The following is a 26,802-nucleotide window of genomic DNA, read 5'->3' on the forward strand; positions in this document are numbered from 1 at the left end:
TGGCGTGAAGAAATTAAGAGCCAGTTGGAAGAGCTGCTTAACAAGGGAATCATCGAGAGTGTGGACTACCCTACGGCATGGTGCCACCCCATCGTGCCTGTCCCAAAAAAGACATCTGGTGTAAGGCTGTGTGTTGACCTGACACGACTCAACCGTTACGTGAAGAGGCCCGTGTATCCAGTGCGCTCACCTCATGACGCCATCGCCTCGATCGGGACCGGAGCAGTTTGGTTCACCACTCTTGATGCCAAGATGGGGTATTTTCAAGTCCCCATTAGAGAAGAAGACCAGGATTTAACCTGCTTCATAACACCTTGGGGTCGGTACAAGTTTCGGCGAGCGGTTATGGGTCTCGTCTCGTCTGGAGACGAGTATAACCGTCGAGGAGACCAAGCTCTCGGCGACATACCTAACACCATCAAGATCGTGGACGACATCCTGGCCTATGACTCCACCTACAGTGCGCACTTAGCCCATGTCATTCAGATTGTGCGGCGGTGTGACCAGCACGGCATCACTCTCAACCCACAGAAGTTTACATTCGCGGAAAGAGTGGTAGATTACTGTGGTTACTCTGTTTCTGGACAAGGCTACACGACAGACTCAAAGAAAGTTAAGGCAATCTCTGACTTCCCACGACCACAGCACATCACCGACTTACGATCATTCATGGGTCTTACAAACCAGCTTGGAAGCTTTTCTCCTGCTGTGGCTGCAGCTGCACAACCCCTCAGAGATCTCTTACGCCCGAAGAACAGTTGGTGCTGGTCTCCTAACCATGAAGAGGCGTTTGAGAAGGTGAAACAGTGTCTCGTCAGCCCACCTGTCTTGGCATACTTCGACCCATCATTACCAACGATGCTACAGACTGACGCCTCAAGGATGCACGGATTTGGATTCGTTCTCCTGCAGAAGCACAGTGACCACTGGAAGATGGTGCAATGCGGGTCAAGATTTGTTACAGACACAGAGAGCCGCTATGCAGTAATAGAGTTGGAAATGGCTGCAATCGTCTGGGCAGTCAGGAAATGTGGCACCTACCTGAAAGGACTCCCTCACTTCGATCTAGTGCTCGACCACCGCCCGCTGATACCTCTCCTCAATAGCAAGTTGTTGGGAGAAATAGAGAACCTGCGGCTGCAGCGCATGAGGGAGAAGCTTGCTCAGTATTCTTTCACAGCAAGCTGGCAAAAGGGATCGACACACTGTGTGCCCGACGCCCTCTCACGTGCTCCAGTACAGGACCCAGTGGAGGAAGAGGATGCTGCTACTTCTGGTGACCTCGACCCTCTCCACTCAGCGGTCATCTCAGCGTTATCTGCCACCAATGAGGACGGCGTCCGCTTAGCACCACTCCAGGATCAGACTGTGGAAATGGTACGTGCCGCAGCAGCAAGAGACGGGGAGTACTGCTTGCTCAAGAACGTCATCATCGAGGGCTTCCCTGATCATTGCCACGACCTCGATCACCGCTTGCGTACGTACTGGCCGGTGCGCAGTCTGCTGGCCGTAGACGACGACCTGGTGGTTTACGGGCCGAGGCTTCTTATTCCTCACAGCCTCCGCCGAGAAACACTAGAGCGACTCCATGACAGTCATCAGGGGATGGAGCGCACCAAGCGACGGGCCCGACAAACGGTGTACTGGCCTGGTATGGACAGAGACGTTGAGAACGTCGTTTCTGGATGCTCACTATGCCGTCCACTCCTACCAAGCCAAGCCAACGAACCTCTCTGGCAGGACACGGACACACCCAGCAGGGTGTTTGAGTCAGTTTCTGCAGACTACTTCCACGCAGCAGGCCGTACATACCTCGTGTATGTAGATCGCTTGTCTGGGTGGCCTCACGTGTCTGCATGCTCACGTCCAGCATCGGCTGATCAGCTCGTTCGTGTCCTTCGGGGTGTGTTCGCCGACACGGGCGTGCCTGTTCTCCTGAGGACTGACGGTGGACCGCAGTTCACTTCTTCATCGGTACGGCGCTTCCTGGCTCGATGGGGGGTGGAGCATCGTGTATCTTCACCTCATTATCCACGCTCCAATGGTCACGCCGAGGCAGCGGTCAAGTCCGTGAAGAAGCTGATCCTCACGACCACACAGCAGGGACACCTGGACGAGGATGCGTTCGCTCGCGGGTTGCTGGAACTGCGCAACACTCCGAGGGCGGAAGGGCGATCACCAGCACAAGTCCTCTTCGGTCATCCTATGAGGTCCTGTGTCCCGGCTCATCATCGCTCATACGCTCAGCAGTGGCAGCGCGCTGCTGATGAGTGCGACGCCAAGGCAGAGCGACTGAGGAAGAAAGCGAAACTTCGCCACGACGCGTCCGCCCGTACTCTTCCTCTCCTGCACCTCGGTGGCCACGTCGACGTTCAAGATCACACGACAGGCCTCTGGGATCGCCTGGGTGTCATCGTGGCTGTTGGGCGAAGGAGAGACTACCTCATCAAGATGGGCAGCGGTCGCGTGATGTGGCGTAATAGAAGACACCTACGCCCACACAGACCTCTTGCTCCCCTTCCTGTCGAGCAGCACACCGCTCATGGCGGTGCAGCGCTTCAGCATCAGGGTCACGAGGAACACCACCATCCCGGCAGCCCGGAGCATCAGGGTAACGGGGTACACCGTGGCCGAGAGCAACCAGAGCGTCGAAGCAGCCGACAGCGTAGGGAGCCGAGACGACTGCAGGTGCGGTGGCACCGTAGCACCTACGATTAGTCGTACGTGTTCATTGTACGCTGTGTTTGTTTTGTGTATATGTACCGTGTTTTCTGTACTTCAATCATTGTAACTTTGTTTCATGTGTTACGGTAGCCATAACAAAGATAAGGAATCTTCCTTATGTCTCGGGGGAGGTGTGTGGTTGTTAGCTAGTTGTGTGAACGAGTGAATGAGCGAGACTTGTGTGAGGCATGAATACGTGTATGAGTGAACGAGCTAGGCTTCAGTCATAAGTGTTAAGTTGAAGTGCGCGGCCTGGCGCCGGGAGATCACCTACCTCCAGCCTTCTGTTCACACCTTCTGTGAATAAACACCTGCACTGTTACCTGCGTTTCCTGTGCCCCTGCTGGTCAAGAGTCGAACAGAGGTCGGAAGTCGTTTTAGTGTGTGCAGTGTATAATGCTATCATGCTTCACCTGTACATTCCATTTACAGCGATTACTGCGAAATACTAATGCAATCCTACCTGTGCATTATTTACTGTGTGCTGAGAGTGGAGAGCAAGAGTCGTGGGGGTGTATAAATGTAGTAGTAACGAGGGAGTCTGAGAGAATAGGGACAAGGGTTCCTCATGTGTGTGTATGTGTGTGTGTGTGTGTGTGTGTGTAAGTGTGTAAGTCAACATTACCGCCGCTGTAGATTTCGTATTTGGCAATTTTCATGTGTCGTCCTCTTATAAGTTTAAGAAAATAGTGAATAATGAATAGTAGTAGCAGTGGTTGTGGTAGTAATGACGAGTACTGGTTTTGGAAGTGGGTTGTTATAATGAGCAGTGGGTTGTTATAGTGTTAGTTGTTAGTGGGAACGAAAGTAGTGTGTGGTAGTAGTGATGGTGAGCAGTGACTGTGGCAGTGGAAGTTGACAGTTTCAGTATGCCGTAGGTAATAACTGTAGTGACTAGTAGTAGTAGTAGTAGTAGTGATAGTGGTGAGGAGTAAACTCGTACGTGGATATAGTTTTGAATAGTGATTCTCTTGATGGATGTGGGGAATTTTACTAAGCCAATGATAGTTATAGTGGGTAGTAAGTCTGGTTAGTGGTAGTGGTGTAACAGTAACGGTAGTGTCGCTAAATTGAATATAATACAAAGTGGGTGTTGCTATCAGAGAAATTGCTTTGGATTCCGTAACATCACTTCTCTTCATTATTATATTCGTTCAGTGCAGCGCCTTACATATCCTGCCTCCGCTGCAGGAAGAAGGGCACCACACTATCTACGTTTAGTTTGTATTGTGAAGTTACGTCATGCTTGGCTTTTTTCAGTTTCCCGCCTCGTGGGGATCAAATTCGATTTTTAGCAGGAAATCCAAGAGAGGGGAGAGTATTCCATCAGGCGTCAGAGGTGCGGCTTTTGAAGTGCGGCCACCCCCTCCAGCGTGCAGGAAATAGGCGACGGGTTGGGTGTACACCAGCCACTTTTATCAGCTCTCGTGTGGCGCCCAAAGTGACTCCAAGGGTGGTGATGGATTCCTTGATAGACGCTGATTGCAATGGTGTCTCCGTGGTGTCTTGCTCTTAAGGTGAATGTCAGTGAAGATTCTTGTCTGTCAGAGCTTAGTGCGGCTTGCGTCTCTGTTTGCTGAGGTTTGCAAGTTTGGCACACACACACACACACACACACACACACACACACACACACACACACACACACACACACACACACACACACACACACACACACACACATACAGGCATGCACGTACGCACGGACGCACGCACCGCGTAATGTAGTGGTTAGCACGCTCGGCTCACAACCAAGAAGGCCCAGGTTCGAATCCCGGGCGCGGCGAGGCAAATGGGCGAGCTTCTTAATGTGTAACCCTTGTTCACCTAGCAGCAAATAGGTACGGGATGTAACCTGAGGGGTTGTGACCTCGCTGTCCCGGTGTGTGGTGTGTCAGTGGTTTTAGTCCTACCCAAAGATCGTTCACTATGAGCTCTGACCTCTTTCCGTAGGGGAACGGCTGGCTGGGTGACCAGCAGACGACCGTAGGTGAATCACACACACACACACACACACACACACACACACACACAGTCTCTCTCTCTCTCTCTCTCTCTCTCTCTCTCTCTCTCTCTCTCTCTCTCTCTCTCTCTCTCTCTCTCTCTCTCTCTCTCTCTCTCTCTCTCTCTCTCTCTCTCTCTCTCTCTCTCTCTCTCTCTCTCTCTCTCTCTCTCTCTCTCTCTCTCTCTCTCTCTCTCTCTCTCTCTCTCTCTCTCTCTCTCTCTCTCTCTCTCTCTCTCTCTCTCTCTCTCTCTCTCTCTCTCTCTCTCTCTCTCTCTCTCTCTCTCTCTCTCTCTCTCTCTCTCTCTCTCTCTCTCTCTCTCTCTCTCTCTCTCTCTCTCTCTCTCTCTCTCTCTCTCTCTCTCTCGATAACATCACTACTATTAAGAACACTTGTCACTCTCCCTCCCACACCACAACCTCCTTCCTTCTTTTTGACCTCGGAAGTTACTTTCAGGCGAGGACAGTGGCAGACTCACTTCAAATTTCGCTGGACTCCGACCCATTGCTTCGAGGCTACACCTGCCCCTTTAAGAGTGGGTCGCCGCCCCCCTCCACCCCCTTGCATTGTCGTGTCGTGCGGCGTCGGCGTCCCGAGGCGCGTCACGGCCGGGGACAACAGATCTCTTACATCCTTCTCCATTGCAGCTGACACAACTTTGGTGCAGCGAGAGAGAGACGGAGGGAGATAGAGGGAAAGTAAAAATAACTGCCTCTGTCGATTTTACGAACACAATGGGAGTCGTGTCGTGTATATTTTTTACATTGGTGTGTGTGTGTGTGTGTGTGTGTGTGTGTGTGTGTGTGTGTGTGTGTGTGTGTGTGTGTGTGTTTATTCTCTCTCTCTCTCTCTCTCTCTCTCTCTCTCTCTCTCTCTCTCTCTCTCTCTCTCTCTCTCTCTCTCTCTCTCTCTCTCTCTCTCTCTCTCTCTCTCTCTCTCTCTCTCTCTCTCTCTCTCTCTGTGCACCTCATAACAAGCGAAAAAGAAAGAAACGCAGTTGAACAGACAGACAGTGATGTGCCTTTGTAACTTAGTTTGAATATTTACCAAGTACCTGGTTGCCTTTGAGTCACCCGAGAAATAATGAATGAATAGCTCAAACACACACACACACACACACACACACACACACACACACACACACACACACACACACACACACACACACACACACACACACACACACACACACACACACACACACACACACACACACACACACACACACACACACACACACACACACACACACACACACACACACACACACACACACACACACACACACACACCTCTGACAGTAAGCAACAAGTAGAATATCAAACGAAACAGGATCATAAGATTGGGGAGAGGAAGACAACTTAGTACCGGCCACACATTTCTCCACGAGACAACTGGTAAGGGAAAAAAATATATATAAGGGAGGAAGGGGAGGGGAAACACCCGCACAATAACCTCTTTAGACATGATCCAATTAAGGGGGAAAGTACTTTGGGAAACACGGAAAAAATAGAGGGGAAAACTTACATATACATAGAGAGACCGCCGCAGTGAAAAAGACGTTTTGCAAGTTTATGATGAAGGACGCCGCAAATAATTGACGGAGGAGTGAGAGTCTTTGATGCATTGTAAACTGTTGTGACGCTGCCAAAGCTGCTGTCTCTTTTGTATCTTTTGTGCGGGGGAAGAAGTTTTCTTATCAATTTACAATTAGTGGAAGAATATTCTTTGTTTTTTTTTACTAATTACTTGACTTAAGGTTGTTTGCGTCTAACTGTATATTTTGTCCTTCAGTGTGTGTTATGGTAGTTGTTCTGTCTGTTTGATTTTTCTCTCTCTGGCTGTGTCTGTTTATTTGTTTATCTCTGTGTATCTATCTAGCTGTCTAGAGTGACTGACAGATAGATAAAAAATAGACTAATGGACAGATAAACAGTAACATAAGAACATAAAAAAAAAAAAAAAACATAGGGGAAGATGGAAGAAGCCGTCAGGCCTACACATGAAACACCCACCCATTTCCATCTGTTATCCCATCCATGAATGTTTCCAGTATTTTTTTTCAAAGCTCCCTAATGACGCGCTACTAACAACCTGAATGGAATCATTAATCCGGTTGTTACTGTCGACTCATTAAGGAACTTTTAAAAGAAGATTATATAAATCTATGGATGAGAATAATAGGTGGAAATAGATACGTATGTTTCATGCAAGAACTGCCACCTGTACGTCTCCTGGCATCTTGCAACGTCCATGATTTTCTTATGTTCTTATCTGTCGATCAGTCAGTCATTTTGTTTTGTAGGTCAGTCTTCTTATCTATCTATTTATCTTATCTATCTATCTGTCCATCTGTCTATCTATCAATCTGTCTATCTATCTATCTATCTATCTATCTATCTATCTATCTATCTATCTATCTATATATCTGTTTACCTGCCTATTTATCTATGTGTCTATCTTGTTTATCTATCTGTCTGTCTATCTACCTGTCTACCTACCTATCTATCTATATATTTATCTATCTTATCTATCTATCTATCTATCTCTCTACCTATCTATCTACCTATCTATCTATCTATCTATCTATCTGTCTATCTGTCTATCTATTTATCTACTTACCTACCTACCCATCTGTCTATCTGTATCAGTCTATCAGTCAGTCTATCTATTTACCTACCTACCTACCTATTCATCTGATTACCTGCCTATCATTAATGGGAGAATGCCATCAAGTCCTCGTCTACCTTCTTGCCACACTTTCGTGAACTTCACATATTTTCAAGAGGATCGAATGTGAAACTCTCAAGACTTAAATTGATTTTCCCATCCGCAGTGTTCCTTTGTTGTTCAGGAAGGCAACACAGTGGGAGGCACTCACCCTCAATCTCAGCCATTAGCGAGCCTTCGTTTTTTAGCTTAAGCTGTCCGCCTCCCAAGCACGAAGGATAGTAACCCTCATCCCCCATGCAGAACGTATTCATCCTTCCATATATCTGGGCATGAATATTCGATGTTGTTTCTGTTCACTTTCCGGGTAGCAGCAATTCAGTGAGGTTTCATATCAATCTTTATTCTTTTTATTTACTTATTTATTTTCATATCCTTGGTAAGTCTTCTTTACACGTACTCGGTAAAAGGAAAACAGTCATGTTGCAATGAGTTGCACGAGTGCACGTTATTTTTTCACCACCAAGTTCTGCGTTTTCCTTCTTGGTATATAAATAAGGAAATGTTTTCAAACGCTTTATACTCTCATAAAGGCTATTTTCAATTGCCACTGAGATTTTCAGTCAGATTTTTAAGGGTGTTTCCCAATAGATGGCAAAGAATCCTCCTTGGATTCTAAGCCTCCTTGTGATCTAAGCTTTACCTATCCATTATCCTCCTCACACGCCCTTGGAAGCACAGAGGAATCAGTCACATGTCCGTAATTTTTTCTGTAATTGCTAAGTTAAATTGGCTTTCTCTCTCTCTCTCTCTCTCTCTCTCTCTCTCTCTCTCTCTCTCTCTCTCTCTCTCTCTCTCTCTCTCTCTCTCTCTCTCTCTCTCTCTCTCTCTCTCTCTCTCTCTCTCTCTCTCTCTCTCTCTCTCTCTCTCTCTCTCTCTCTCTCTCTCTCTCTCTCTCTCTCTCTCTCTCTCTCTCTCTCTCTCTCTCTCTCTCTCTCTCATATATATATTTGTTTCGCCCTTGGCCAGTCTCCTCGACGTGCAGAAAAATCGGGAAGTGTTCATGTTTTTACCATTAAACATAAACATTCACCATAGCTACAACAACAGTGGCGAGGCGATCATTACTGTCCCTCCCTCAATGCTGTACCATGTAAACCCTTTAAAAGCAATTAGATACGTTTCTACTGCTTCTCTAATCTTTTTAGAGACACAAAAAGAGCACAGGCTCTCTTTTTCCCATCAGTGTGATTGGTACCAGATTGTCACACAAGTAGTGTTACCAGAGAACGCAGGATTTCGTTAACATTTCATCGCCTTTATTGTTATTGTAACCACCAGGGCTTCTTTTACCTCCTCCACCTTTGCCCCAACTGATGTAGCTTCTGTATGTGTGTGTGTGTGTGTGTGTGTGTGTGTGTGTGTGTGTGTGTGTGGAGAGAGAGAGAGAGAGAGAGAGAGAGAGAGAGAGAGAGAGAGAGAGAGAGAGAGAGAGAGAGAGAGAGAGAGAGAGAGAGAGAGAGAGAGAGAGAGAGAGAGAGAGAGAGAGAGAGAGAGAGAGAGAGAGAGAGAGAGAGTTTTAGGCACACACACACTTACACGTGCAAGAAAAAGAAAAATCTTCCTGCGCCGCTATACATTATGCACACATGATTATCCTAAATTAAGTGGACCTTTAAGAGTCTAGTGGCCATCAGTCCCTTACTTGTTGAGACCGGAGACAGCACGTGCCACCCACAGTTGCTACACTCACTGGCAACGTGATCTCGCACCCTGTCAACAGCCTAACATAATATAGCATAATAGTATGATAGCTGTGTAAGACTTGTATTTCATTATATTGCAAGTTTGTATGGCTTCAGAAGAGAAAAGGTGCGTAATAGTATGAGAAAAGAAGAAGGAGAGGAAGAAGTGGGAAGTGTTTGGAGGAAAAGAAGGTGGAGAAGAAGAAGAAGGAAAAGAAAAAAGAACAAGAAGAACAAGAAGAAGAACAGAAAGAAAGAAAAGAAAAAAGAATAAGAACAAGAACAAGAAAAGAAAAAGAAAAAGAAGAGAAGGAGCGACAACAACAACAGCAACAACAACAACATTAACAACAATGACAACAACAACAACAACAACAACAACAACAACAACAACAACAACAACAACAACAACAACAGCAAAAACAACAACAACAACAACAACAACAAAATCAGCAACAACAACAACAATAACAACAACAACAACATAAACAAGAACAAGAAAAAAAGAAAAAGAAAAGAAAGGAGAGAGAGAGAGAGAGAGAGAGAGAGAGAGAGAGAGAGAGAGAGATGGTAATGAAGGTGAAGATGATAAAGATGAAGAGGATAATGAAGAATGAAGAAAAGAAGATTATGAAGGACGAAGAAGAAGAGGAGGAGGTGATGAAGAATGATGCTATCTTAAGAGGCCCACCGCTGAGGGAGGGAGCTCAGGGCCGGCCGGGGATGAGTGCGGCAGTCACCAATCGTGCACCCATTAATCTTCTTGGCGTGGTGCATGAAACCTTCCGTCGCGGGGCGTCAGGAGGGCTGTGACACACTGACAGGGGAATAAACTTCATTAGGAACGTCTTCAAGGCCTTCATCTTTAAAACATGCTCTGAACTCCTGCCGGTATGAGCCTTTCCACTTAAAATGAACTGAATGTGTGTGTATCATCTGTCAGTGATGAAACCTTGCGCCTCGCTACCACATTTTTTAATTTCTTTTCTGGGGGCGGCATCATGAGGAGGGTTGATTTTTACACCTTTTTTTTTTTTTTCTTAATTGGATTCCATAACAGTTCAGAAAAGGTGGTTGGAAAAGGTGTGATGGATGAATGTTCAGAGGAGTGGCGCACTCTTAATCCTGGCCCATCACCGGTGCCGCGCCGCATCTTTATCAAATTGCTCTACGATCTCAGTTGGCTACCGCAAAGTAGTGATCCTTACTTGAAAAAAAAAAAAGTAGGATAGTAAGAACTTATATTTCCGATTATATTGCGTTTAGTGCCGAGTACAGCTAAGGAGACGACGAGGTACGGAAGCCGGAGTGTGACTGGATGCGTATTCCAGCGGAAGAACACCTTAAGCAAAGTTGCCCATTTGTAAATTGACGAATCGGCCGACTGACAATATAACAAAATGATATCTTGAATGGTTTATGTTGGCGGCATTCAAGAATAGACAGACGTTTTCAATATGTCCTTTTCTTCCGTTTTTACGTAAGGCGGTCCAGACACGAAAACCGAGGTGTGTAGAGAAAGACTGTTTCCGACTCTCACACATGCTCAAAATAGTACCATTTTCTCTCTACACTCACTGTTTTAGGTCCAAAGATTTAGAAAATACGTAAGCTGGCCCAGAAACGGAGGTCGAGAAATGAAAAAAAAGAAGCTACCTATCTGAGTAGCGCTTTTGTTTCACCCATTCAGGTGTATTGAAAAGCGAGCTGTATGCTCTTCACACACACACACACACACACACACACACACACACACACACACACACACACACACACACACACACACACACACACACACACACACACACACACACACACACACACACACACAGGATTTTGAGTCCGAAATCGAAAATGTACAAGAAATTAAAATTCATTCAGCCATGTGAAAGAAAAGATAGAATGCGCCATATTTCCACCGCACGCACACAAACAGACACACAACTTTAAGACCGAAAGTTAAGGAAATAAGTAAATAAAACTGGAAATAGATACAGAGAGTGGCGGCGGCTCGGCGTGCTCCTGTCAACGGGGAGAGTGACAGGGTGACAGGCGAGGCGAGGTGAAGGCACGGGACGCATAATGTGGCGGCACAAGCTAAAAAGAAGGTAAAAAGGGAAAACAGATTCCTTTGCCCTTTCACAGTACCGCGCGTGTTCAAAGGGTCGGCTTTCATAGCAGAATTTCCTCGCAGACAAAAAACGAAGTGGAAGAATTTAATTCGTATTTGATTCCTTGAGAGCTTCCCGTGAAAAAAGTCGGAAGTTAATCTTATTTCTTAAAAGTCCTGAAGAACCAACTCACCAAAAAGTTATTCAGCTGCTGGTGCTCCCCAGGTCGCTGAGAGTCTTCAGGGGACTTCTTGTAAACAAAAGTTTTTCTTTTTTAATGTATATTTGATTCATTCATTATATTTATTCCTGAATATGATGCAAAGATGATGTGTTAAAGCGTTAAGGCAAACATATTTGCATACCCCCCAAAAAAATTATAATGCTCTTGTATTACGCGTTTTGCAAAAATTTTCATATATATTACAAATGCATGTAGATCTGCATTTAATATAAAACTAAACAAGTTTTTCATTCACGCTTCAAGCTACACATTTCACCACGAGTAAAACTACCAGTTTCAAATAATGTAGAACAAAGCACAGAAATTCTAGAGACGCTCGCACACAAGGAGTACAGAAGATTACCACTATAAGGCAAGAGGAGGCAGTAGACACCTGCCGGAACGATAATTACTCACAGTGAGGTCTCAAGCACCGGATCAGTGGATGCTGCGAGCTTACCAATAATCCAGCTGTGACCTCACTTTCTGTCTCACAACACAAGGGCGCAGTCACAGCCTGTCCTCTAAATACAATTCTCTTCCTTCACACAAAACTACATGCACTTACTGTAATTACACACATCCTTCACTCAAAATTCTAAATTAAATATGGCGACTCTTACACCAGCCTCGGAGTCCGCTTCTGGGGAGAGGACCACAAATGTCCCCAGGTCGGACTGCTCTTCAGGTATCGATCTTAAGTGTCTTGACACCCCCCAACTTTTTTTCTTCATTAACTCTGCAACATTCGCGGTCTCAGATCTAATTTTCAATCTGTGGAACACCACCTTTCCTATACGAACCATCATCTTCTTTTCCTCACTGAAACACAGGTGTCTGAGGCAACTGACAGGAGCCTCTTTTCCGTTCCTTCCTACTTTCTCTATCCTCATTTTCAATCCAAAGCTGGATGTTGCGTCTATGTGCGCAACGCCCTACTCGTATTCCTGACCGTCTTGCAGATAAGCCAAACATCTTTTATTTTTTCATAACCCCTAATTCTTCTGCTTATGCTGTTACCCTCTTTTCTCCAATGGGCTCTTCCGATCACAACCTCAATTCTGTATCTGGTCCTATCGCTCCAATCCCTCCTCAGTATCCCTCAAACCGGAGGTGCCTCAGCCGTTTTGCCTCTGCTAATTGGGGGGACTTGAGAAGGTCCTGATTTTTCTTGGAATGACTACTGCTTCTGTGTCAGAGACCCGTCTCTGTGTGCCGAGCGCAGAACAGAGGTGATAGCGTTTGTCATGGAGGCGTACATTTCTCACTCTTTCTTTCGACCTAAACCTTCCAAACCTTGGTTTAACACAGCCTATTCTCGTGCTATACATGATAGAGAGGTGGCCCATAAAGGGTACTTGAGCCTTCCATCACCTGAATATCATGCACTTTATATTTCTGGCCGGAATCATGCCAAGTTTGTTCTCCAACTAGCCAAAAACTCCTTCATTAACAGTGTCAAAATCTTTCAAGATCCAGCTCCCCTCGTGATTTCTGGCACCTGACCAAAAAACATTTCCAATATCATTGCTTCTTATCTTTCTCTCCATTATTTCAAGGTAACGGCACCACTGCCATCTCATCTATTTCTGAAGCTTAGCTCCTCGCTCAAATTTTTTGCTGACAACTCTACTTTGGATGATCAGAGCTTGTTTCTCCCTCTCTTCCACCCTCCAATTATTTCATGCTACTCATTAAGATCCTTCGCAGTGATGTTTTCCATGTCCTTGCTGGCCTTAACCCTAGCAAGGCTTATGGACCTGATGGTGTCCATACTATTGTTTACCAAAATTGTGCCTTCGTGCATGCACTTTGCCTAGTTAAACTCTTCCAACTCTCTCAACACCTACCTTTTTTTCTTGCTGGAAGTTTGCCTTCATTCATCCTGTTCCTAAAAAGGGTGACCGCTTTAATCCCTCAAACTACCGTCCTATTACTTTAATTTCTTGTCTGTCTAAAGTTTTTGAATCTATTCTCAACAGAAAGATTTTAAAGAATCTCTCACTTCACAACCTTCTATCTGATCGCCAGTATGGGTTCCGTAAAAGGCCACTCTACTGATGATCTGGCTTTCCTTACTGAGTCTTGGTCATCCTCTTTTAGAGGTTTTGGTGAAACTTGCTGTCGGCTTAGACATATCAAAAGCTTCTGATAGAGTCTGGCACAAAGCTTTGAATTCCAAACTACCCTCCTACGGCTTCTATCCTTCTCTGTCTAGCTTCACCCTAAGTTTCCTTTCTGACCGTTCTGTTGCTACTGTGGTACACGGTCACAGTTCTTCTCCAAAGTCTATTAACAGTGGTGTTCCTCACGGTTCTGTCCTGTCACCCACTCTCTTCCTATTATTAATTAATGATCTTCTATATCAAACTTCTTGCCCTATTCACTCCTGCGCTGATGATACTGCCCTGCACTTTCCACGTCTTTTTGTAGAGGTCCAATGCTTCAGAAAGTAAACAGTTCACGCAGGGAAGCCACAGAACGCTTGACTTTTGATCTAAAATTTCTGATTGGGGCAGAACAAATCTAATATTGTTCAATTCCTCAAAACTCAATTCCTCCATCTATGAACTCGACATAAACTTTCAGATAACTGTCCCCTCTTCTTCAGTGACTCTACTGTCTCCTCTACATTGAACATTCTTGGTTTGCCCTTAATCTAAACTGGAAACCTTACATCTCATCTCTAGCTAAAACAGTTTCTATGAAGTTAGGTGTTCTGAGTCGTCTCCAACAGCTTTTCTCACCCCCCAGCTGTAACCTTGTTCAGGGGTCTTATCCGTCCACGTATGGAGTATACTTCACATGTGTTGGGGGTTCCACTCATACCACTCTTTTAGACAGGGTGGAATCAAAAGCTTTTCGTCTTATCAACTCCTCTCTTCTAACTGACTGTCTTCAGCCTCTTTCTCTTCGCCGCAATGTTGCATCTCTTACTATCTTCTACCGCTATTTTCACGCTAACTGCTCTTCTGATTTTGTTAACTGCATGCATCCTTTCCTCTTACGGCCTCGCTGCGCAAAATTTTCTTCTGTCTCTCATCCCTATTCTGCCCACCTCTCTAATGCAAGAGTTAATCAGTATTCTCATTAATTTATCCCTTTTTCTGGTAAACTCTGGAACTCTCTGCCTGTTACTGTATTTCCTCCTTCCTATGATTTGGACTCTTTCAAGAGGAAAGGGAGTTTCAAGACACTTATCCTCTGCTATTTGATCATTCTATCTGATGTCGCTTTGGGAGTTGGCATTTGGATGGGCGTTATTTTTTTTTATTATTTATCTATTTATTATCTATTCATTTATTTATTATTTATTTATTTATTTATTTTGTTTTATTTATTTTTTCTTTTTTGCTTTTGGCCAGTGATCTTACATGGAAAAAAAAAAAAAACGTGAATCTCATCACCACAAGGCTTAAGAAGGCTGCTGAGAAGACGAACTGAAACCATGTAAATTTATGAACTCGATATGAATAATATATAAGAACTGCCTTAAATATGTAAGTAAATTAATGGAAAAAAAAAGCAAGGCGAATATTTTTTTCGGTCTAATGAACGAATAAAGAACAAACACACCAGAATATATATGCAGCCTTCTCTGGACAATCCAACACATCTTTTATTTTCTGACATCGTCCTTCATCTTCATCCTTCATCTTCCTGGCTGGCCCACCCGCTTGTCACCTTACCGTCCATCCACTCTCTGACGCACTCCCAACTTTATAACACCATATATATATATATATATATATATATATATATATATATATATATATATATATATATATATATATATATATATATATATATATATATATATATATATATATATATATATATATATATATATATATATATATATATATATATATATATATGTTTTTTTTTTTTTTAAGATCCTGTGACTGCAAACAGTAACACGACACATTAATGTATTTAAGCAACTCCAAATTATTTCAATAAAGATAAACTAGAACTGCAGACACAGGAAGGATTTAACTAGTTTATTATTTATTTTAATGTCAGTTGTATCTTGAAATTTTACTCTGAATTGCGTCAGACAATTCTTTGAAGCCGTAGGAGTTAATCGGTTAAATATCTCGAGCGGGTATAGAAAAATCATACCTGATTACGATCTGACGAGTTTTCATTTTCTAAATGACAAATCCTGTACGAGAATATATAAATAAATCTAGCAATAAATTTTGCCTTGAAAATTGTTCGTCTAATCCTTCAATGAATTACAGCTTGGAAATAATCCATTTGATTATTCAATAGATTCTGCCTTGAAAATAATAATTTTTATTCCTCAGTAAATTATACCTTGGAAATAATCATTCTAATCCATCAACAAATTCTGCCTTGAAAATAATCTGTTGTTGCATGATAATTACTGGCAGCCATCCCCGTGTATCCGCAGCTCACTCCGCCAGATCAGACACGTCATTCCTCCGCTGGAACACGAAAATACGCCCACGAAACTCAAATCTCTGGTAAAGTCATTCATGGAGGAAATCAACAAACAGGGATATTTCACTCGTCTGCAAATGGAATTGTAGACGAGTTTTTTTTTTTCGTGTGTGTCCTGACGTGTGTTGGAATGTGCACCATTATTAGAAGGATATGTATGTCTGTTAATTCCTCTTCCTCCCTCGTCTCTGTCTTCTTCATCCTGCTTTCCTATACGTAGTTTATCAGAAGTATTTGTACGTAATTCAGCAGGCACTCCTTTCAGAGCAACAAGTCTCCTGGTATCTGTTCTCTCTCTGTAATCCTTCGTAATCCCTCGTCCTTCTTCTGGAATGAGAGAGTAAGAGAGAGAGAGAGAGAGAGAGAGAGAGAGAGAGAGAGAGAGAGAGAGAGAGAGAGAGAGAGGGGGGGGGAGATTTTGTAATTCTAAAACTGCCGCTATATGTATGTATCTTTTTCAACATAATTTTCTAAATGGTGATGATGCAGTGATAAGGAGGAAGAGGAGGTTTGTGGAGGAAGAGAAATAAGTAGGAACATGAAGAGAAGAAGGAAGACGAAGAGGAGGTGGAAGGCGATCGAAGAAAGATGAATACGTCGTAACTGTGTGTGTGTGTGTGTGTGTGTGTGTGTGTGTGTGTGTGTGTGTGTGTGTGTGTGTGTGTGTGTGTGTGTGTGTGTGTGTGTGTGTGTGTGTGTGTGTGTGTGTGTGTATTACCAGGCGGTACAAGTTCGGTGGTGGGCCAAGGCCTCGTTAGCCCTCCATTAGGAGATGACTGCACCTTGAGAGATAAGAGGAGTTGAGCGAGGCAAACCACACACAAATGGGGGGAGATGATATTAAAAAGTTTGTAAGGAGAACTTGGCAGAGATTGGAACAGTGCCAGATTTGTGGAGATTTCAAGAGACATTAGTTAATTCACCGGTGCATCTCAAAGGGACTGAAAAGGTTTGAAGTCTGGCAGAAGTACGGGAAAGGCTACACGATCTTCTACTTACGTATGTTTTAACAATGGGATCCCTCATCTCAACCTCTTATTACGAGTGGATCGTATTACTTTGTAGAAGCGGCTATTCCCTCTTGTATCTCTGCAATTCTATGCCTGTTTCTTCTATTCTTACTTCCTATGACTTGAATTGCTTCAGGAGAGAAATTATAAGATATCTTCAGAACTAATTTGATTTTCAGTTGGAACTTTCTTTGGTTTACTATTTTCTTTATGGGAGCGACAAAAATAGGCTTTTTTTCTCTCTTTCTCTCCTTTTTTCGCTCTTGGTTAGCTACCTTCTCGCATAAAAAACGTAAGGTCAATCCCTGGCAAGCTGTTTTCTATTGTTGATGTTATTGACCTGGCGCCCTGGAGCACCACGAATATTGGGACGGAGTGGTGCCTTTCTCCCTGCATGGCGAGATCTTGTAGGCTTTGTCTAGCTCAAGTCATAGCTGTCGTGCTCCATCAAGGCACAGACATCGGGAACAAAACCCCGCCCGCAAACCAGGGTCAGGATTAGGACAGCTTACGGCCTTCCTGAATCTGAAACCCTTTGCTTGTATGGAGCCTGTGCGCTAGATAGATAAATAGATAGATAAACAGATAGATAAACAGACAGATAGATAAACAGATAGATAAACAGACAGATAGATAGACAGATCGATAGAAAAATAGATAAATAGATCGATAAATAGATAGATAGGTCGATAGATAAACAGAAAGATAGATAAATAGATATATAGATAAACAGATAGATAGACAGATAGATAGGCAGATAGATAGGCAGATAGACAGATAAATAGAGATAGATAGATTGATAAACAGATAGATAAACAGATAAATAGATAGGTAAATAGATAGATGGATAGATATAGATAGATAGATAGATAGATAGATAGATAGATAGATAAGGAGAGAGAGAGAGAGAGAGAGAGAGAGAGAGAGAGAGAGAGAGAGAGAGAGAGAGAGAGAGAGAGAGAGACAGACAGACAGAGATAGAGAGAGAAAAAAAAAGAATAATAAGAAACCTTGTCACAGTAATTGAGTTCCTGGTGGCGTCTTCAGGAAAAGTGGCGCAGGTACACACACACACACACACACACACACACACACACACACACACACACACACACACACACACACACACACACACACACACACACACATAGAAAAAGAGAGAGAGAGAGAGAGAGAGAGAGAGAGAGAGAGAGAGAGAGAGAGAGAGAGAGAGAGAGAGAGAGAGAGAGAGAGAGAGAGAGAGACTGCATCACACCATTCCAAAGAAGCTTACTGAGGACAAAAAAAAAAGAAAAAGAAAAAAAAAACAGATATTGAGAGGGAAGGAAAAGAAAGAATTAAGAAAGGGAAGGGAGTGGAAGCAAACAAACAGACCAGAATAAACACGGAAGACTAAAGGAGGAAGATAACAGCAAACACAGAAGCATAGTAAATGAAGGGGACGTGTTCCAATGTTTTTTTGTGCGAGTGTGTGTGTGTTTCTTTCTACCTTTCCTCACAGTGACTCATCTTGCTTCTTTCTCTCTCTCTCTTCCAGGTGGACCGAATGGGAAGCAAGTGAGCGGAGGCTGAGGAAACAACACAAGAATTCAGGGACAATTAATGGACGGGGAATAAAAGGAAGGAAAAACAGTGCGATAAAGAGCTGACGGGAACGAAAAAAGAGGGAGAGATAGAGAAAGTCCATTGCCCAGGGAAAGTTAAGGGCTAAAGCGAAATCGACGGAAAAAAAAAATAAAATAGGACGAGAGTGAGAAGCAAGAGCCGGGTAGAAGGAAAACGGAAAATAAAGGAGAGTTTAAACATTGACTCGAGGAAGGCCAGTGTGGGGTGAGGCGATGGAGGGAGGAGGGCGTTGTGAGCGGAAGCAGAAAGGGTGTCGACGAGGCGGTGGTGGAGGTAATGGTGGCTTGTGAGGGACTTATATGATGTCCTCTTTGACTCTGAGTGGTTGGAAACCTTCACCCACGCACACTCCTCCCCGCCATCCGTCCCTTCTCACGCCTCTCCTTCCTTCCTCCTCGCTCTCTCTCTCTCTCTCTCTCTCTCTCTCTCTCTCTCTCTCTCTCTCTCTCTCTCTCTCTCTCTCTCTCTCTCTCTCTCTCTCTCTCTCTCTCTCTCTCTCTCTCTCTCTCTCTCTCTCTCTCTCTCTCTCTCTCTCTCTCTCTCTCTCTCTCTCTCTCTCTCTCTCTCTCTCTCTCTCTCTCTCTCTCTCTCTCTCTCTCTCTCTCTCTCTCTCTCTCTCCCTTTCTCTCTTTCTCCCGTCCTCTTACAACATCAAAGACAGCACGAGAACATCACCACAGCATTTCCTGCGACACTTTTCATATAAAATTTGGTAGCCGGGAGGGGCAACCAACCCGGCCTTGAGAGTCAAAAAACAAGGGGGAGGAGCGAGCCTTCCTTTGAACTCCGTCACGATGTCAGCGGGTGAGGGAACTGCAGATATCAGCAGCATCTCGGACAAAATGCTGACGCAGATCATCCACAACCTTCACTCCTTCCCTAATGAGACGGTGGATCTGACGCAGCCTCACCTCCGCCGCTCACTCTCCAACGTCTACCCGCTCTACATCTTCCTCTACAGCCTCCTGGTGGTGTGTGGGACAGTGGGCAACGCAGCCATGATTGCCCACATTCTCCGCCGGCGCCTGCACAGGAACCCAACCAACGCTTACCTTATGAACATCGCAGTGTGCCAGTTCATCATGAGTTTTCCCCTCCTGCCTCTCTCTCTCGCTATCCTCCTTGTGCAGAATTGGATCTTCGGCAGCTTCCTCTGTTACTTCGTGCCAATGATTCAGGTGAGGCGATAGATGTGGCAGTGGCGGTTGTAGTGGTGGCAGTAATAGTGGTTGTGTGGAGATGGTAGGTCTTGTGTAACCGGAAAAATGGTGGAAAGGTTTGGAGGTTATGTACTTTTGGACCCTCCAGAGGATTGTGGGTCTTAGGAAAGAGGCGGAGAGGTGTGCGTATTGACACTTACTCCTTTCATGTAGTCCTGTGTTTTCTTTCGCACTTATCTTCCTGTTCCCTGTGTTCCATTTCTTTTCTCTCTCTCTCTCTCTCTCTCTCTCTCTCTCTCTCTCTCTCTCTCTCTCTCTCTCTCTCTCTCTCTCTCTCTCTCTCTCTCTCTCTCTCTCTCTCTCTCTCTCTCTCTCTCTCTCTCTCTCTCTCTCTCTCTCTCTCTCTCTCTCTCTCTCTCTCTCTCTCTCTCTCTCTCTCTCTCTCTCTCTCTCTCTCTCTCTCTCTCTCTCTCTCTCTCTCTCTCTCTCTCTCTCTCTCTCTCTCTCTCTCTCTCTCTCTCTCTCTCTCTCTCTCTCTCTCTCTCTCTCTCTCTCTCTCTCTCTCTCTCTCTCTCTCTCTCTCTCTCTCTCTCTCTCTCTCTCTCTCTCTCTCTCTCTCTCTCTCTCTCTCTCTCTCTCTCTCTCTCTCTCTCTCTCTCTCTCTCTCTCTCTCTCTCTCTCTCTCTCTCTCTCTCTCTCTCTCTCTCTCTCTCTCTCTCTCTCTCTCTCTCTCTCTCTCTCTCTCTCTCTCTCTCTCTCTCTCTCTCTCTCTCTCTCTCTCTCTCTCTCTCTCTCTCTCTCTCTCTCTCTCTCTCTCTCTCTCTCTCTCTCTCTCTCTCTCTCTCTCTCTCTCTCTCTCTCTCTCTCTCTCTCTCTCTCTCTCTCTCTCTCTCTCTCTCTCTCTCTCTCTCTCTCTCTCTCTCTCTCTCTCTCTCTCTCTCTCTCTCTCTCTCTCCAGGAAAGCCCACGTGTAAAACTTGTTGTTTCCGAGATGAAAGCTTTCTTGCCTCAGCCTAACACACGCGTCGTCAATTAGAAGTTTTAGCCAAAGTCCTCCAGCTGTGAGGAAGGGTCGGGTTCGGCACCGCTACACCACAACAATCGGGTAGTATCTGGCTGTCGAGCGGCACGGGATCTTTACTTTATTTGATCCACTGAGGGGTCCCATATCGGCTTTCAGAATGCGAGGCTTGAAGTTTTGTGGGTATTGGGGAAAAAGGAAGAAAAATATTTTATCGTGGTTGTGTTTTCTGTGTCTGTGTATGTGTTTGTTATGTCTGTGTGTGTGTATGAGTGGGTGTGTTTCTTTGTGTGAATGTGTGTAACCAATTCCCATAACTATCTTCAAATACAGCGAAAGGAAAGGAAATATTGCATCATTTCCGCACGACAGAATTTTGAAAAGAAAAATATATCAACACAGTCTTGCTGCGTCCGCTACAACGTAAAATTACAAGGCGCTGTAGGAAACTCCTGAATAAAATTTGACTTTAGGCCTAGAATTGTAATTTAAATGAACAGCAAGGAAAAAAAGAAAAAGAACGATTTAGGAGTCACGGGAACTTTTTCTTTTCTTCGTTGTTGGAGTGGAAACCTCGCTTAGTTCTGGAAAGGCACGAGGGAGACTCCTGCATCACTCTTGTCACGTGACGGAGGCTGTCCAGTGCTGGGGAAGAGCAGCTGCTTTGGCGGGAGTGACAGTGGCAGGAGCTCAGGGAAGGGACTGAACGTGGAGGCTGCTCTGCTGTGCTTGCTGATCCATTATTTCATCCTGCCTGGAGCATCTTGCTGGTGTATATCTCTGTTACTCAGTCTGATGAAATCTCGCCACCAGCTCGCCACCCAGACTACCCCATGACTACCTCAGGGGATGTGTATTGATCGTCCCATGTCTTTGTCCATCAGTCAGTGCGCCTCACTATTAAGGAAGTCATGAAAACACCCCACGTGTCCATGCCCCTTTAAATAGGGGTAGGCGAGAATTACTCCTCTAAGGACACGCACTGAATAATGACATACGACGTACATCGTGGCTAAAGAGGTGGGTGAATGTAAGACAAACTGCAGTGGTATGATGCATCTGCAACGAGTGCGTGGACTGAGGCTATTTAATGTTACACGTCTATGTTTACTGTAAAAAAAAGATACTCGCACACACCGCCTCAGGCCATAGAACTCTACGCTAAAACTTTTTACATGATATATCCATTTATGATATTAGTTTAAGCCTCGAATATAAACCTACGAATGCGCTTTGCTCATAAATCTTAATCCTCTTCCCAGTAGCAGGATAATTTAACCCATAAACGTAATACCAGAAGCATTAATTCAACAATTCAACTCCCCGTCACTGGCTTTGAATATGTAAGAGTATAAGTCTTAGTTCTCTTCTCAGTAACAAAATATGAACTCGTATAGATAATGTCACAAGCAACAATTCAAATCCACGTCATTGGATATCAGATGGTGTGTATTATAGTTATGAGAGAAGTTAGCAAATTCAAATGTTGGACAGACTAGCAGCAGCTCACCGCACGCAGCTCTGGTTGCTGGTCAGGCCGCGGGAATCTCCTCTCAGCAGCATCATCAGGATCGTGAGTGAAACTGTAGTAAGAGAAATGTGATAATAGTAATGATGACAGCTTTTACGCAACTAACTAGAAATATGCGTTGTAATTTCACACGTTATAGGGTTAGATTAAAATTATAGTAGTAGTAGTAGTAGTAGTAGTAGTAGTAGTAGTTAATGATGGTTATACGTTCATCTGTGTGTAGCTGTGTGTCTGTCGGTCCCTGTTTGTCTCCCTGTCTGTGTCTATCTACCTGTCTATCTATGTCTGTCTGTCTGTCTGTTTGAGTGTTGTTAAAATTCGTATCTATAAAAGTAATGAATGTCTGTCTCTCTCTCTGTCTGTCTGTCTGTCTGTCTGTTTGTCTGTTTGTCTGTCTGTCTGAGTGTTGCAAAATATCTATATAAGTAATCAGCTGATTTATACTAGGTAAACATTCTTCCCAAATTTACTGAAATGCGGCATGTCGTCACCGTAGACTTTTACCACGTGGAAATTTGTGGAAGCTTGAAAAAAAAAAAATTCCACTGAGTTTCTAGACGTGTCTTGATCCGTCTCAAAGTCCATTTATCCTTATCATCATCATCATCATCATCATCATCATCATCATCATCATCATCATTAGGAGCAGTAGTAGTAGTAGTAGAAGTAGTAGTAGTAGTAGTAATAGTAGTAGTAGTAGTAGTAGTAGTAGTAGTAGTAGTAGTAGTAGTAGTAGTAGTAGTAGTAGTAGTAGTAGAAGTAGTATAATAAGGTCATCTAAACCTGAAATAAATTAAATTTAGCAGGGCAACATCCCTCCCTTAATGATGCATCTGTTTTTTTTATACGAGACCGGTTTAAACTTTTCTATATAAAATATGTTAACTCATTCCCGCCAACGTCAGCCGTCCATCAAAATTTTCATCGCGTCAAGTATAATCATGCTTTAAACATTTTTTTATTAATACTGCAAGTGATGCCAAGTACAGGATTTTCATCTGCAGCCTCGTTTTTGGTGTAAAGCTATTTAGCCACTTATTTACTTTGTAAACGCAACTCATTGTCAAGATACGACTTCTCTCCACGCCTGAACTTCAAACTCTTTGCTTACGTGTCTCATTTCCATTATTTAGCGAAGAGTTATGAGTTGTGCATTATTTCACGGTTGGGATGGTTTTCCGAGTTGGCAGGGTTGTTGTTCAATGGTCAAATGTCAGGGTCAGGTAAAAATGTATGTCAAATCCAAAACCTGATTTAGACCGCAACGAAAATTAATTACTAAATGAAGCTCGATCCCATTAGCCTTGTGATAGAATTTTACGAAGAAATGTTAATGAGGATGAGCTGCTTTGCTTTCGAAATGTCACGCCCTTTTAAAAGAAAATAAGGTAATGAAAAGACTGGAATTCCCCAATCTTGCATTTAGTTAGGAACTCTGATAGTTAACTTAAAGCTGTATGACGCGATTATGTCCCCAGAATTTCTAAAACTAGTTCAGATTATTCACAGAGATTGAAAACGTACTTCAGGCTCTTTCATATGAAGGAAAGAGAGCGAACACTTCTCCAGGGGCACCATATGGAGGGTTTGAGAAGCAACACGCCCTTGGACTACGATGCTTCCTTCAGAAATGGCAAAAATCAGAAGCAGAGCGTTATGTGTCATCTTTTTTGTGACCATAAAGTTCCTTTTGGTGGGAAAGTTGCAAAGAAAAAAAATGTTTCATAAGCGGCGAGACAGCTATTCAACATCAAAAGCGAGACGAAAGAAGGCCCAAAGGGGGGGGGGGGAAGGCAGCATGGAGGGACCTTCACGCCCTCTCCCCCGAGGTTAAGGAAGAAGTGCGGTGTGTGTGTGTGTGTGTGTGTGTGTGTGTGTGTGTGTGTGTGTGTGTGTGTGTGTGTGTGTGTGTGTGTGTGTGTGTGTGTGTGTGTGTGTGCGTGATCTCACACGTGTGTATTCCCTGCCATGAATATTATTATTATTATTATTATTATTATTATTATTATTATTATTATTATTATTATTATTATTATTATTATTATTATCATTATTCATTATTATTATTATTATTGTTATTGTTGTTGTTGTTGTTGTTGTTGTTGTTGTTGTTGTTGTTGTTGTTGATGGTGGTGGTGGTGGTGGTGGTGGTGGTGGTGGTGGTGGTGATGGTGGTGGTGTTGGTGGTAGTGGTGGTCGTGGTGGTGGTGGTGTTGGTGGTAGTGGTGGTCGTGGTGGTGGTGGTGGTGCTATTCTCGGATAATGGTTAACTGAGAATACACCTTTGATAAGTGATGTGTATTTTTCCTCTCAGTAAGTCTTCCACGAATGACTGTTTCAGTGTCGCTCCCCTCTGACTTTAGTAAAGCGCCAAGTCTTGCTGTAACATATTCACGTATTTGATGCAATTTTTATTTAAATGAATGAAAATAGAATGGCAAACAGTCTGTCGTAAGTTTATCTCAACATGCGTTTCCTTTACTCACTTCATTGGTATGCGTTTTGTTTAAGACGAAACAAGACACGTATCCAGCATTTAGATCAAGAATTCGTGAATTTCAAGCGATGGAGTGTGGCAGAGAAGAAGCAGAAGTCGGGATGGAGGAGAGAAAGTTCCTGCGAGACCCTGGCGAGACCCCTGTGGCAGTTGGCTGGGCGTGTTGGCGGCGTCTCGTGTCTCCCACGCCAGGCACACTGGAAGTTTATTGTCTCATCAAAATGTTGAAAAAATTGATATTCACATTTTACGAAAGCCAAATATATATCTTATTTATAAGCAATATATCCAAGTGAACAAAAGCGCCGTACGTTATATTTGTAAAGATGAGCAACGGAACACAATTTTACCGGATATTCATATTACGGGAATTTGTTGGTGACAGGAAAGAAATTGTTTGAAATACCAACCCCGGGAAATCATTTTTCCAACAAATCCCCTTCGCCGCGACTCTTTCATCCGCCCCCAATCCCTCATCTGTCTTGAATCCCGCGCCGCAGCAGCAGGTCAAAGAAAATAATAAGACCTGGTGAGACGGCTTAAGGATTACGACTATTCCTTGTCACCGCCTCTCGTCGCAACGTGAAGATTTGCACCGCGGGGACTGTACCCGTACCATTACTGCCGGCAGAGTGAGGGGAGACGCGCTGCGAATGATTTATGGTGAAGTTTTAAAAGCCATTTGTATGTGTAGATTGGGAGATCTAACCTAGTCCCTCCTTTCTCGCCTCCCTCCCTCTCTGAACCATCAACGTGAAGTTCCTGAATTGGTTCACTCCGAGGCTGCATTTTGGAACGCCTTGGGAACACATGAGTACTACTGTAAAGGCCACGGAGATGTGCCTCAGGTTCTCATGAGTGTTTCTCGCGCGGATGAATCAGTATACTTCTTCGACTACCAGCAGAATTATGAAAACATCCCTGGAAACCTCAATAATTTGCACTATAGCTTCTTAACCTGTTCACTGATATACATTTAATTTTCTGCCTTAGATCATGTCAATCACTCACTTTTATATCAGTCTCTTAAATGATTATGTAAAAAGGTTTTCTCTCTTTTCTTTTGCCGTGTGTCCATGCAAACCATTTTTCCAGTGCTGTAAATGCTAAGAAAGGGCATGGCGCGATTGAGAATGCTGTCCGGGGTTCGTGAGGAGAATGGCCAGCGGGACCTCAGCTATAGCTCGTTCCCACTCAGCTAACTAATCGATACTTACGTACGTCTGGTGTCCGCCAACACGTCATCAGTCACGCTTCATTGGCTGGCGATTGAACGGCACGTGGTATTTCGGGAAGCTGTGACTCAGGCAACTAATGATGATGGTGGGCGGCGGTTGGGATAGAAGGGTATTAAGTTCCAATGGGATTTTATGATCTATCGCTCTCTCCCCATCTCTATTTCCGTCCCTGGCAAATAAATACAGCTATACAGAGAGGCAGATTAATACAGATACACAAAATGATTGACAGAAATTGAAAGAGAGATGGGGAGGGAGATGGATCGTAAAATTCCATCAGAACTTAATACCCTTGTATCCCAACCGCCGGCTCGCCATCATCATTAACTGTCGCAGTCACGGATTCCTCTAAATTTAACCTTTCAAATAAAGACAAATTGTGTTCCACCTCAGCGCCTGAACACATTTATTTTCTACGGTGTTCACCCTTTTGTGAAGTAATGCTTGCCAACTCTGGACTCACCGGCGTTGTGTTTCATGGGCACCAATTCATCAACAAAGCCGCGGGTGAGTGACGGGCTGTACTTCCATATTCCCTGCTCATATTTTGGAATTCCACACAAATCCACGAATAAGTAACTCGCAGCGTTAACCACAGTATGCATCATGGCCATTGCTCTGCGGCTCTTTAATGGATTACTTGACTGAATATTCTGACCATGCAATCTGTTCCATAATTTTTTTTTTTTTTTTTTGGGGGGGGATGAGAAGAGTATTCGAAGCACCCACCCAGACAAACATGTCACAATGAATTATTCCAATAATTTCAACTT

At 44.0% G+C, this 26,802-nt stretch overlaps 2 protein-coding genes across 3 annotated transcripts in view; both read left to right on the plus strand.

Moving 5' to 3' along the window:
* LOC135104445 (ribitol-5-phosphate xylosyltransferase 1-like) overlaps nucleotides 1–19,039 on the plus strand; it is a 71,542-nt gene extending 52,503 nt beyond the window's left edge. The window contains exon 13 of the transcript XR_010270447.1: nucleotides 18,494–19,039. The gene's annotated coding sequence lies outside the window, so the exon portion shown is untranslated. The remainder of the gene's footprint in view (nucleotides 1–18,493) is intronic.
* A 49-nt stretch (nucleotides 19,040–19,088) lies between these two features.
* Nucleotides 19,089–26,802, plus strand: part of LOC135104446 (orexin/Hypocretin receptor type 1-like) — an 83,316-nt gene continuing 75,602 nt past the window's right edge. For both annotated transcript variants that reach the window (XM_064011889.1, XM_064011888.1), the window contains exon 1: nucleotides 19,089–19,760. In XM_064011889.1, the coding sequence (XP_063867959.1) occupies nucleotides 19,377–19,760 (384 nt within the window). In that variant the 5' untranslated portion in view covers nucleotides 19,089–19,376. The remainder of the gene's footprint in view (nucleotides 19,761–26,802) is intronic.

Source organism: Scylla paramamosain, chromosome 10 (assembly GCF_035594125.1).
Source record: "Scylla paramamosain isolate STU-SP2022 chromosome 10, ASM3559412v1, whole genome shotgun sequence".
NCBI classification, from domain to species: Eukaryota; Metazoa; Arthropoda; class Malacostraca; order Decapoda; family Portunidae; genus Scylla; species Scylla paramamosain.